Raw genomic sequence first — 14,487 nt, 5'->3', positions numbered from 1 at the left:
GATTTTACAATCAAGGTACGAGCTGAATTCGGTGGAGAAAAAAGTATTTTTAAAAAATGGCGCTGTAATAACTAGATCTCTACACAGAGAACAAATAACTTTGATCCCTACTTTATTCCCATTACGAAAATTTGAGATGGATCTTAGACCTAAATGTAAAGGTTAGAATTATAAAGTATTTTGAAAGAAGACAATTAAGAATATTCTAATGGCCTGAGATAGGAAGATTTCCTACAGCACAAAAAGCAATAACTGTGAATGAAAAAAAAAATCAGTAGAGCAGACTTAATAAAAATTAAAAATTTCTAATTAGCAAAATACATTATTAGGGAAATTACAAGGCAAACCAAAAATTAAAAAAAAAAAAATAACACATATATTCAACAAAAGCACTTGCATCAACATATATGAAGGATTCTTAGAAATCACCCATAAAAAGAAAACCACTTTTTAAAACAGGCAAAAGACTTGAACAGACACTACATTAAAAAAAAAAAAAAAAGACGAATGACTAATAAGCACAGGAAAAGGTGCTCAATGTAATTAGTCACCAGAAAAATGTAAATTGAGACAACAATGAGATACCACTTCGTACCCACTGGAACACTAACTAAAAAAGATTAACAATATCATTGTTGCTGGAGTAATCGGTACTCTCACACATAACTAAGAGTAGTAGAATAAAGTCGCACAATAACTTTGAAGAATGGTTTGATAGTTTCTAGAAAAGTTAACATGCACCTGCCCTATGATATAATAATAAAAACTCCTCAGTATTTACCCCCTCCCCCCAAATAAAACGAAATATCCACACAAAATACATGTACTCATATGTTCACAGAAACTTTATTCATTATTGTCAAAAGCTGGGAGCAATTGAATGTCTATAAATGAGAGGATAAATATCACTGTGGTATATCACTAAAACAGAATCCCATTCAGGAATTAAAAAAAAAAAAAAGAGTACACTGTTGAGTCACTCAGCAACCTGAATGAATCTCAAAAAACATTAAGTTGAGCAAAAGGTACCAGATACAAGACAGCCCATGGTATATAATTCCATTCACTTAAATCTCAACAAGCAAAACAAATCTATGTTGGTATATATGAGAAAATGGTTGCCTCCAGGTGTGTGGGGTGGCAATTAGCTAGAAAGGGGTACAAGGAAACTTTCCGGAATGATGGCATTGTTCTGTATCTTGCCTTGGAAGAGTTTATGTGGTCATATGCAACAGTCAGTTTGTGGAATTGAACACTTAAGATCTATTTTACTGTATGTAAATTAGACATCAACAAAATATAAATATGCTCTTTATAAATACATATCACTTATGAACGGAAAGTAAGTGGAGTTATTCGTGAAGGGCGGCAATGTTTTAGAACTCTGAACAACTTCTCAACAAAATCAGTAACTCCTTTTGCAAACTATGTCACTGCTTAGGCAGGAATATTGCAAAGGCAAAGACAATGAATGAATAGGTTGAAAGGACAATGCAGTATAGATGATAAGAAAAATAAGTTCAGGGGGACAAAAAGAAAAGTTTGAGACATAAACTTAGCCATTTCATATCAGGTGACAGCAGCCACTTTTTCACAAATAGTAGTTGGACACTTCATAAAATTTAGTCAGACATCTGCAACTAGTTATACGCACTTAATTTAAGTGCTTAAAATTTTGGATATGAGTTTTTTCCATTTCCAATAATGACATTTTCCTCAATTAATCAATTTTTAAGTTCCAAATGAAGAATACTTTTAAAGTATCACTTGAAGTAAAAATACCACATTGTGGAGTAAAAATGAGGAAAATTCTATAAACAATATATGTATCATAGTGTAGCCTGGAAAAAATAAAGTCTTTGACTCGGCCTATTTAAGTTTTCAGAATTCCGATTTCTTCATCTTTAAAATGGGGATCATAATACTTCCCTCAAAGAAGTTTTATGAAGGTTAAAGAAGAAACTGTATGTAACATATTGAATATAGTGCTTTGAATGTACTTAGTCATCAGTAATCTCAATATCTTTTTCGTCACCCACTATACCGTATCTTTAAGATAGAATGGCCAGCTCACGGAATTTCAACAATTATAGTTAGACTTAAACTTCTAAGAAGTCAAAACATACTAAATGTAAATGGTTTCATTTTCCATAGAAAAACATAAAAACAAAACTGGATACTTTATAGGAAATTGTACTAGAACTAAACTGCCTTGGGCGTAGAGGACACACAATGTGACAAATTTACATCCAGTCTTGATAAGGTCACTTTTTCCGAAAGGTAGAAATGAAGGAATTACTAGTAACTGGTAGTAAAAAAATAAGTCATAGAACATATACCCTCACCTGAGAAAGGTTCGGCGTCTACTGGACATGGGACTCTGTCCTATAAGCTAAACATCTAACCAATTGGAGGATATATTTACGCCAAGGGCAAAAGATACGGAGCACTCCTGCAAAATACATTAGAAATTCAAATTCCGAATACTTTAGAAATTCTACCATGGGCAAAAACAATTTCGTGACCTAATCATGTTTGTAGATTGATGGCTGTCCTAAACTGAGTGTTGAAAGAGCCTCATTTCAGTACCTTCCAAAACACCAGTTACATAAGGAGAGAGACGAAGTTTGATAGTGTTGTTCTTTTTCTTCATAAATTTCTCCTTCCTTTGAGTTTTTTTCTGTAGATTATGAAAACCCAGCTTGATTTTCTAGGGCCGAACATTGTAAATGATGTGCTAAAAACACTTCTGTCTGTGTTGTTTCAGTTCCCAGGAGTTTTAAAATAGAGCACACAACCAATATATATCTGGAAGATATCAACTTCACTGTTAAGAACTGCGGCTCTTGTACCCTAACATTGGGCTTCAATTTCAAGCTTTAAATCTCCACCAAACAGCTAGATATTAGAGCAGCCCATTCTCAGCTAATAGCTAATGTCCTCATGGTGGGGAAAATAATAAAATAGTCACTTTAATTCTCATAACGACCCTATCATCGCCATACCCCACCTGTGCGTCTGCCAGAGAGAGAGACTTACTGCAATAAATGGGAAGGATGAAGGATGGAGTAGGAGAAAACAGTAGTCATTGTGAATCAACGGTTAGACTCTTCTCATTTGTTACAATGATTAATTGCATTTCTGCTAACTTTACTAAGATAATCAATCTTAGGACCAGTTGTTTAGTGGAACACAGGAACAACAAATAGAAATGGCTGCATCAAGGGCACAGATGAAAAGTTATTTCTCTTTAAAAATATCTAATGTTAATATGTATGTAAATGAACATGAGATGGCAAAATAACAAATTTATTTGACTGGTTAACTTCAAATAATGATAATAGGAAAAAACAAACACTTAGTCATCTGATTCAACTAACTGATATTCAGCTAATATACAAAATCTCATTGTCCTGGGTCAGCCTAATATAATCAATAGTTGCTAGGATCAAATATTAAAACTACTTTTAAATACATACACACATTTCATTAATTTTCCAAAACACATAAATGTTCATAATCTCATTCCTTAAGCCTTAAAAGTATTAAGATTTTAAAATATTTAGATTATTAAGTGTTCATAATTATAAACTGTATTTTAAAACCACTTTCTGCCTCCCTTACCCCAAAGAAAAGCTTAAGAAATGAGAGAAAAAGTGCCAGGATAAAGATTCTATGTCCACGGAGACTATTAGCATATTAATGAACTGTGTTTCTCTTTACACTTCCATCACCAGAGCTAATTGTTAGGTTATTTTAAGGAAGAGGTTATGCCTTAATTAACAGCACTTGGTAAATGAAAGCTGGCTGCATTTAAGTATGTTCAAATTTCACAAGTCTTATTGCACAGCAGGAATTTCAGTTCGTCTAATACTTTCATGTGATAACACCTCTGATCAAGGAAGAGAGTATTTAAAAGACTCTAAATAATTAGTTTCTAGAAATAGAAGCCAACAAAAAGCATAATTAATGAGTAGGCTAATTATCCATCCTGAAAACATTAACATACATGCACATTTTAAATGAGGGAGATCGAAGGAGATAGAAACGCTAGTGTTTAATATTTCTAACGTTGATGTTTCTAAGAACTTAACAAACCCACGAGTTCAGGGGTGACATCTTCATTTCTGTAGCAGTGTTTCTATAACTGTCCCTTCCACATTCTGTCCTGTCGATGCCTTGGGCTTGTGGGGAGCATTGAATTTGATCATGTGCTTGGAAGAACATAAAACCCAGGAGTTGCTGCTTTTCTTTCCCTGTCATCCTGGTCATTTCTCTGCTTATTACTCCTCTGCACTATTGCGTCACCTCCATCTACCACGTACTTAAACCATCTCTCCCTCCTTCTCAACTTAATGGTTTTTCCTGTTACCTTCAATTCACTCTCTTCTCTGGCGGGGGGCGCGGGAGCCAGACATAGAGATGGAGGCCTCGTGCCAGGTCTATCAAACCTGGTCCAGATCTTCTCATTTCAGTCTACTCTTTTCCACGTTATGTCAAAAATCAAGGAAAATGGAAAAAAAAAAAAAAAAAGACAGAACTCCTAAGCAAATAATTTTTAGTTGCCAGTTTTAATTCCATTTTTTGTTGTAAAATATTTTTGTCTTCCTTTCTTCTTCATAGAAGTCAGAAACAATAAATGTAGTACGACTTAAGGGGAAAAAACAAAATTAATAAATAAAGAAAAAGATTTTAGTTAATTTTCCCTTATTTGATTTTTATTACTATGAGAAACTGGGAGGCAGCAGCAGCCAAGAAAATTAACAATAAGAAATGTAGCAATTTATACTTACTAATTAATCTGTAACAGTCTTCTAACTATTTTACGTATATTAACTTATTTAATCCTCACAACAACCCCATGAAGCAAATATTATAAAGGAAGAAACAGAGGCATGAAGAATGAATTTTCCCAGGGTCACAAAGCTAGTCAATATAACAGGAACCAGACAGTCCACCTTCGTAATAAACATGCCCGACCACCACAGCTATTTCTATTCCACACACATGCTATGCGTTTAATTGGGCATTTCTTCTGCAATTTTAAAGAAATGATCTTTTCTGGAACTAAGATGAGTAGAAGTTCCTTCAACACAGAATATTTTTTCTCTATTAAACATCCCCAACCCTCCATCTATGTTATATATTTTATGGTAAAGAACGGAAAGAGAGAGTCATGAGCGAGATAAAAATGCCTAAGTGAAGCACAGTGTAGAGTTAAGTGTCCCCTGGATGAGCTGCTGTGTGATTCTCCGTGTCCAGCGGCATCCCTGAACTTCATCCAGCATTCTCCAGGAACCTACCGGCCCTCCTGCTTTCAAAGTACCTCCTGGTTTGTGCTTCACTGTTGACCATCAAGACTCCTATAGCTCCCCTGCCTTGAAAACAGACCAAAATTCATGCTAAAGGGAGATATTTAAAGGAGAGGGCTCCTTTTAAATCCTTCCCTTCCCAAAGCCTAGCCTAGAGCATTCTCTCCAGTCCGGAAATTTTAAGAATGGCCTCAAGATATTGCCCAGGTACTTAGCTGTCTACCAGGGGGTCTGGTTTATAAGGAGAAAAAGTAAGATCAGGTAGAAAAGCTGAAGAACCTAGGACAAGACACCTTGAGACTTTCCAGGACTTCGATGGAAAGAGGCCAATGAAAGCTCCTGCCTAGTGTTTCTGTTTGCTCTGATGCCAGGAACTTCAGGAAAAGTAGAGGGAATTTCTCTACATATATTATGGAAAAGATAAATCGTCAAAGCAAAGCACTTTGTCAATCCCCTACTTTAGAGTAAGTACAATATCTAGAAAGTTCTGAAACATCATTTCATCTCTTCCACTTGCTTTCTACCCACAGTATCACTCCTTCAGCAACTTAAAACAACATCAACAACAAAAATGTAAACCAAGAGATCGAGCCAGCCTTCCTGAGGAAGACAAAAATCTAGTCTGGGGGCTGCTGCTTTTACCCAATTGCCAGTCTGGAACAAAGCCAAATGAATTTTTTTAAAAATCCCAGCTAACCATAAACGTAAGGCAAACACAAACACAGTACAAATACCCTCTTTGCAAAAAGCCAGTTACACCAAAAACTCCATAGTTTGGAAACACATAACTCCTTTTCCCAAAGAAAGAAGTACAAGTACTCACGGTGTCATGAGACTTATCCTTGACATCGTAGACTGTGAGTTTTATTTTGGTCTCCTCATAGATGGGGTACTCAGATGGGAATGTGACACCCGTCAGAAACAGTGGGTCTCTTGTTCCCTGTAACAGCACGAGCAGACAACTTTGATTCAGTAAGACAGCAACTGCGGCCGGCGGCATGCAGTGACATGTGAGAATGCAGAAAAGTGTATCTGGGTCTGTTTGTTTTTCTAGGAAATAGTTCTAGTAGAAGGAAGATCGGAACTACCGAACGATGTTCACGGGCACCAAGATGCCGCAGGGCCCCAAAGTTCCGATGCAGCTGTTGATAGCAAATGACCCTGCAATGTCCTCAGAGCTGCGAATAGTTTTGAAAAACCATTTATTTTCATTTCATGCAGAACCCTTCTTTAGGGTCGGTTGTCAGTCCATTTACAACGCATTTAATGGAAATAACCTGTAATATATGCACATAAGCTAAAATATTGACTGTTTAAATTAAAATGAAGTAATTTTCTCATAAAAAAACATTTGGTAAGCTTATGCTGTCCATTTATTTCCTTTCTGTAATGATTCAACTGAAAGCCATGCTCCGTTAGTGCCCATTTATTTTTAGATGTTCGGCTGTGTGCGTGTGTGTGTTTTTTTTTTCTTCCTCAGATCGATTAGAAAACTAATGAAAGAAACTAAACATGATGGATCTGGGGCTATGAAATTACTAGGATACAGGATACAGCACACAGGACATTTCAATGTCTCAGAATTCATTTTTAGAGAACTGACAGCCAATATTTAATTTTATATTTATATTTAAATATCTATATTGCTGAATATCATTGAAAACTTGCTAGAGTTCTGTAAACCAGTTGTCTATGTAAGTTTCTGAAAGCCCAAATTATTCATTTATTCATTCTTTCTTTCTTCCTTTTATTCAGCAAATACTACTGTTTGTCACCGTGTTATACTTTGGAACAGGAAGCAAATAAAACCACCCTAAACAACTAAATATGTTCAAATGTAAAATTTTGAGGATTGTCAAAGTAAATAATTTCTTTTCAATTTTGACCACATTTAAAAAATAATTAAGTTGGAATACTACTTGAAAAAGTTTTTTCCATATAAACAAAACATTTTACAATTTCAGTCAAAGTGTCTTGGTATGAATAAGACTATTTTTGTCTGTTCAGCTACAGCATGAACTACAAATTATACCAACATTGAAACCCAGAATTTCCACAGGGCAGATTCAGGGCTGTGTGCAGGATCTGGGTCATTCCTACTATTACAGAAATGAGTGGAGTTCAGTCCGAATCATTTATTCCATCAACTGCGTCTAGACGCAGGTCAGCCCTGAGCCAGCCAGTTCTGGGGTAGGTTCTTACAAAGAAACTCGTCATTCAAAACAGACAGGCTCACAGGTCCAAGAAAGGTAGGCAAAGCCCAGGGAGATTAAACTGCACTTTCTTTCGTCCCAGATGTTCAAATAAGTATGTCTCATTCACTACGTTTGTGAAATATATGTGATAAGGACAAAATAATCGAAAGAGAAACACTTCCTCTTTTGAATCTAATCCAACACAATTTCCTCTTGACACATGGAATGTGATATTAGTAAAAATAAATGTAAATAGGAAATCTCTCATCTGATGAGTAATATTTACACCTTTTCCCTGGAAAAATTAGTTTCGCAAATTAATCATCTACCTTTGTTTGAAAAAACATTGTACCTTAAAAAGACAGACACAAACAGCTGAGAATATAGTTCCCACAGATTGTATTGAAAAATACAGAAAAAGATAAAAAGGGCAAAAACATTAAACAGGTTTAAAACTTCTCTAGGTATTTCATAATTTTCTTTTTTCGAAAAAAAAAATATTCATTCCATTTAATTTAAAATTTATATTTTGGTTTTTGCTCTATGTGGTGCTCTATTTGGGAATTCAAAGTGGAAATTTTTCTATTTACTAAAGAAAAATAAAGTCATTTATGAAAAAGGCAAGTTCTTCCTCCATTTGTTTATTCTGGGAAGTTACCAAAGCATGCTTAATAACCTCAGGTATGCTTTCCTATATGACAGAGGACACTAACACAGCATAGCTACAGGCCATGAACTAACTTATTTCGGCTGCTTCCTCAAATCCAGAGAGAGAGAGAGAGAGACAGAGAGAGACAGAGACAGAGACAGAGACAGAGACAGAGACAGAGACAGAGGCAGAGAGAGCACTCACGAGAGTAATGCGGCATGCTCACCTCCACAATTTCCGTGCTGGAGTATCTTATCAGCCCCTCCTCCGTGGGGTGGATTATTGAGATCTGCACCAGAGTACTCAGCTTGCGATCACGGACAGGAGCCACCAGATCCTTGCATGCTGGCAGTGGCAGAGCAAAAAGAAAGAGAAGAAACTGACACCATATCCCAGGGAAAACTTCTGTCCAGGGCTGGAAGTGAACTGAGCTATGGCACTGAATGAAATCTCCGGAGACTGGGGCTGACTTGACAGAGGAAGTCCCTTGGAAGTACCTTACAGAAATAGGAAGTCACGTGCTGCGTAGCTGAATTGAGAGTTCATTTCCACTGATCACATTTGCAGCTCTTGCAAGTCTCGCCCTGGGATCCCAGCTCTAATGCGTGACTTTGCACATACAGCTCAGAGACTTGAGTGACTTTAAATAGTCATTAAACCCTGGGCTTTAATTCACACTCCTAGACTAAGTGAACCAAGTCGGGCCATATCCAGGAAACTGCGCTGTTCCACGTTGGCACTGGCTGGATTAGTTCAATGCATGCTTGCTCCTTACCTAGCTCCTCACTATAGCTGGCCTCCGACAGTCACACTCGGGGACAGAATTGGGAAACAGGCTACCCTACCACAACAGCTCACAAAACACCAGAAGAGGCAGAGCAGGCAGAGGAGGGGTTAAAAACGCCCTTTCTGGGATTCCAGCCAAGTCTGAGAGGGAGAAATGTTGAATAAGGATGGGTTAAATTCTTGCCCAGGGGCCACAAATGTAAGAGCTTTCCCTTGAGACACCAGGCTCATATTACAGACTCTCATCGCCATACCATATTTACCTGAATATTTTCTCCTGCTACATATCATTGTCGCAATTTGGGGAAAATTTTATATACACACACACACACACACATATATTAAAATCCTATATAAGTATATACATATATATCACAACTATATTCTTTTTCATCAAGTCCAAGATCTCTCACTGTGTGTCCTCGCCTGGCACTGAAATAGTAATTTCGCTACCTGCAGTTGGATCCTTAAGCATGATGCAAGTGTTCTCGCTGGAGGGAGTTCAAGTTAGACTCAGGTGGTCACTCCAGGCAGGCCGGAGCTGTGATGGGGGAGCCAAGCAGCCCTGGGCCTGGGTTCACGGTGACAGTGTGATGGGCTCTACGCCATCCCTACCCTGTGTCTCTGAATAGTCAGTGCAGGAAGAGAAGGGACAGGTATATTCAAGCTACTGGGACAGAGGAACTGAGACTTAAATCTGAAACTTAAAAGCAAAGCAAATTCTAAACGTAATTATCACCTTTTAATCACTTACAGATCATCTCATTTTATAGAAGCAAAATGGAATAGAGGAAAAAAAAAACAGGAGCTTTGGAACAAAACGGGCCTGGTTTTCCTCAAGTTATACCAGCTAAACAATGCTGGACAAATCATTTAACTTAACTCCTTCTTGCCAGACTTTGAGATTCTTTTAATCCTGTATGACATTTTGTCATCATTTTTCTTTATTTAAATCACATGCTCTACCTTTTAGGAAAGCATGTGTAGAAAAAATAATAGCTAGTTGATTTAGCCTTCACCGTTTTGAAATATTTTGCTATTTATTCCTTTATTTCTCAAAAAGGTGCTTTAAATTATTTTGGTTTTAGATATTAAGAACTAGTGGCTTAAAAATATGAAGCACTTGCATTTACATTACTAGAAGTCTCTGGGAGTTTGCTTCCATCATTCACCATTAGCTCCATGTCTTTTCCTGGTATCCTGAATCCATTCCTTTTCTGGACATCCTGAATTCCTCTCCTGCACAATGGCACCTCTCTTTGAAAGACCTGTTACCATGATTCTTTATTGCCCAACCCAAGAGATCTACAGTTTTATAAAATTCTGATGTGAGGTTTCAACAATGTCAACATATCACCGGAAGAAAAAAAAAGTTAGATTTTGACTTGACTGTTCTTAGGTGGTTATTTTGATCATTTCCTTTACTTGCCCCATGAATGTATCTAACTTTATCACTCTCTTGGTTTTTTGCTCACAGTGTAAAGTCCTCTCTCCATTTGCTGACATTGACATATGTCTTTCCTTGGATTTTAAAGCTGGAGTCAATTTGTTTCCAACACATGCATCTAGCCCACTTGCTGCTTGTAAGCTCATTGCTGTCATATGAGCTTATGACACTTTTGCTCAAAATAAGTTACTCTTTTTCTGATTTCTTATCAGGCTTGAATGTGGGCTGTGGTTATTTCGCAGAAGTGAGCAGAAATTCTCCATTTTATCAGAGAAACAGACTCACTTCTAATAAAAACAGAGAAGAGCTCCATTAAACTGAAATGTCCTGTCCGAACCAATTTGCAGACACCCAAATATTGATGAAGTAAAAACAATAATAATGGCATTTTGTATTTATTTATATTCTATATCAAAACATGCATAGAAAACAGCAAAAACAACTAAAGTAATTTCTTGGGCTGCACATATCTCTTTTCTTCTCAACAGCCCAGAGGATTTACTGTTCCCTAATGCTCAGGCAGCAAGATGCCATGCAAAGACCCTGTGATCAGTCAGAATCCCTGAGCTGTATTCCCAGATTCTCTGTTTCCCAGCTATGTGACAATTAAGTCACAAACCCTTAAACACTCAATTTCCTCATCTGTCTACCTATTTCTCAGGGTGGAAGTGAGGAAGAAATCATACCCTTTTCGTAAATGTATTTTCTTTTCTGTGCAAAATAATGTTTACTAATATCATCATACTATTATTTACCAATATTAATACTAACATTTACCAATATTTAGTGTTGTATTATTCTGTAAAAGAATTCTTTTGTCGACTCAGTCGTATTCAGACAGCTCCTTAAAAGCTGTCACCAGGTCCGACATTTCTTTGTAAATACCAAACCCAGTACATGAGTCACTGCATTTCATAAAGTGAAACCTATATACACCATGGCTCTATACATACTGAAACTGTCCCACTGGAAGGGTGATAAATGATGAGTGATTGCATTGCTTCATGGAGTTATTACTCATTTGGTCACTGCAAAGCCTAACCTGCATAGGAGTTACTCAATAGCCAATAAAAAAGCTTGAAAAATCAGTTTTCAGAAATCAAAAAAAACGTTATATCAGTCTGCCAGTCGTACCTACCACTGCCCGTTAACCAACCCAAACCAACCAAAACCGCTCCAGGAGCAGCCTCCATGATGGCCTCCCTCAACTCACGAGACCAAAGATGCTGCAGGGCTTCGCGTCTGCTGCTTTATTTTGCTTATTTGAGAATTCCCGAATCAAATGTGTAGCAATAAATAGATGGCTCTCTGCAATTGTTCATTCATCGGTAGATTTTTTACTGTTATTTTTGTCGTTTTACTGGCTTAGTTTTGGACTGAGCTCTTTACGTGTTCTCAGAGCCCAGAAGAGTTAAAATATACAAGACGTTGATAGGCTGGCTTGCGGCCACTGAATCGACTGTTCATTTTCTACTGTGAAGAGGAAAAATAACAATATAGAATGGTAATTTTTTAAAAAACCTGTAATTTGAAAATTTTCTTTGGGAAAAATGAAAGTGCGAAGAAGGCCTATTTTTCTGTTAACTTCGCTGTAGTAGCAACGTGAGGGTTCACTATGACCAGATGCCTACATGTTTCTCTAGCTCAGATCTGTAGCAGGAGCCGGGAGGCTTCCCCTCCATGAGCAAAGACTCCTCAGTAGAAGTGCAGTGATGAAATAAATGGAGCTTCGCCATCTCAGGGGAGGGCTGGGCCCTGAGCAAACCCGAAGGCCGAGGCTACATCAAAAGAGAGGACTGTGTTTATATCCATCTCCTGGAAAAAAAAAAAAAAAAGGAAAGCCCACTGTGGCTTGATTTGAAGATTTGTCCCAAGCTTGAAACCCCAGTCACTGTGTAGGTAAAAGAGCCACAGAAAATACCTCTGCAACTAAATTTGGGCAAAGAACCAGAAGTTGCCAACCTCTGGTCGAGATGCTTGGAGCTACTATTTGGATTCTTAGGAGCAGAGCACAGATCATGTTTTGTTCTCACAGTTCTTCCAGTATTCGATAGTCCTAAAGTTAAGGGGCGGGTGTCTTCTGGGGTCTTACTGAGTTAATATTCTGTCTAACCCAAAATATGATTTTTATAAAAGATCGGTTTGTGTTTCATGCAGCCATCGTTTCTAAGTCATGCCAAGTCTGGGGGATCCATCGAGCCTCTCTATCGTTCTAGCCAACTATGGCTGACGTCTAAAAATGTCTCTGAATCCTTCTATCAGAGAGTTCAGTCCCAGCAATAATCAGTTCTTTCAGGTGCCTTTGAATAAAGTGGCACTGGCCAGATGTTAGTCGTTCTAAGACCTGTATACAAATAAGCAAAGGCGCCTGCCACAAGCTTGCACAGGAGCAGTGCCGTGACCCACCGGGGCAGTGTGAGCTCACGGCCCACTCACTCCAAGCAACTGCCTCTCTCCCCTCAAGAACTCCGTCTTCTGTGAAGTCAGGTCATTTTTCTTGCCTCACTCCATTTCATCTCTGCTCTCGCCATTCTGTGTCAGTGGCATCCAACAAAGTTTATCCTCTTTCTTCCACAACAAATCCATGGCCACGAGCAGAGGAGATGAGGGCAGGACACCTCGACAAGAGTTGCCACATCTCTACAATTCTGTTCCTCAGTTAACCAAAGGAAAATGAGGCTCACAGGAGAAACCACACCGTGCAGCCCAGAGAGGACGAAGACACAACTTTTTTTTTTTTTTTTTACTTGATACAAAATTCTATTTGAAACCTGGATCTACCTTAAGGATCTATGGACCTTTGAATAATTACTCTATCTCTTGGAACTTCTATTTTTTCATCTGTAAAATGGAAATAAAAGAACAGATGTCATAGGTTTGTTATAAAGATTATAAGAAGTAGAGTATGTAAATTACCAGACACATTATAGGATCTTTAAATTATTATTATTAACATTAATGTGAATATAGTTGTACATTGACCCCAAAATGGATTTTTCTATCCAATATTTTCATAGTAATTATATGCTCAAGATATTTCAGGTCAGTCCTGATTTTGTGTAACTTCATTTTTTTCAATAAAAAGATTTTATTAAATAAATACCTGGGACTTTTTTGTACCTTCTTGTTTTCATATTGACAAATTTTAAAAAATAAAAAAACCTTTTACTGGATTATTTATTAAATTCAGAAATCATAGCTTATCATCAATATTATCACTTTTGCAACCAGATGGGCACACACACACTGGATAATATCCCCCCAACTAGACACTTTCAAACAAGAAGGCAAAGAGAGCAGAAAGCTTTATTTTCTGCCTGCCCTCGGAGGTGCTGCAGGTGTGGTCGACTTGCCCTCCAAGCAGGAGTTTATCTGGGAAGTGAAGTGTTCCTTTACTCAGAGAATAATGGCCCATAGGAAGGCACCATCTTAGCAACTGAAGTATCCCAAGGGGTGATGGAAAGACTTGCTCTGTGTACTTCCTTCATCAAAAAGGAAGACTGCTAATTCTAATAAAATTTCTTTTTCTTGCAATTAAAAATAAATGGCGCCGCGAGATCCCAAAACAGCCGGATAGAAGCACGCCTTTTATACTCACTACAGACTCTTCACAGGGAAAATGGAAGACATGAAATCATAGCCAGGGTACAGAGGATGGGGGCGCATTTTGAATAGAAAAATGGTCTTTAGAAGAAATAACCATCTGGCTCCCAGGCTCCCTCAATGGCACCTCTCTTATCTTAGCACCACTGAGAGAGTCAGCCATTCTCCAAGGCTGTGGGTAAGATGCTTAAAGCCTGCAATACCGTTTTTTATTTGCTTTTCAAATTCTTAATGTTTGATCCGTTTTCTCAAAAACATCACATATACATCTTGTTCTTTGTACTTCAGAAAATTAGATGCCTCTAATCAACTGATACGCTAATTTGGGTTATGTTTCCCATCCAATAAATTACTGGATTTCATTATATAGTTTCACGGTTACCATCCTATACCAGTGATTACATCTAGTTTAAATCAATTTACATCGTACATTAAAAGATAAATGCAGCACATAAAAAGCCCAATGGCCGCTCTTCTCTACTTACTTTGCCATTA

General features: G+C 37.5%; 1 protein-coding gene across 5 annotated transcripts in view; it reads right to left on the bottom strand.

The window, feature by feature from the left end:
• INPP4B (inositol polyphosphate-4-phosphatase type II B) overlaps nt 1-14,487 on the bottom strand; it is a 610,870-nt gene that overhangs the window by 278,128 nt on the left and 318,255 nt on the right. For 4 of the 5 annotated variants that reach the window (XM_023519662.1, XM_011373754.2, XM_023519664.1 and 1 more), the window contains 2 exons: nt 8,383-8,501; nt 6,136-6,252 (listed from right to left, as the gene is read on the bottom strand). In XM_023519662.1, coding sequence (XP_023375430.1) covers nt 6,136-6,252; nt 8,383-8,501 — 236 coding nt within the window. The remainder of the gene's footprint in view (nt 1-6,135; nt 6,253-8,382; nt 8,502-14,487) is intronic. The other variant, XM_023519665.1, reaches the window with a different exon arrangement.

Source organism: Pteropus vampyrus, unplaced genomic scaffold (assembly GCF_000151845.1).
Source record: "Pteropus vampyrus isolate Shadow unplaced genomic scaffold, Pvam_2.0 Scaffold229, whole genome shotgun sequence".
Lineage (NCBI taxonomy): Eukaryota > Metazoa > Chordata > Mammalia > Chiroptera > Pteropodidae > Pteropus > Pteropus vampyrus.
Note: the sequence above shows the minus strand (reverse complement) of the source record. Positions and strands in the feature narration are given on the sequence as shown.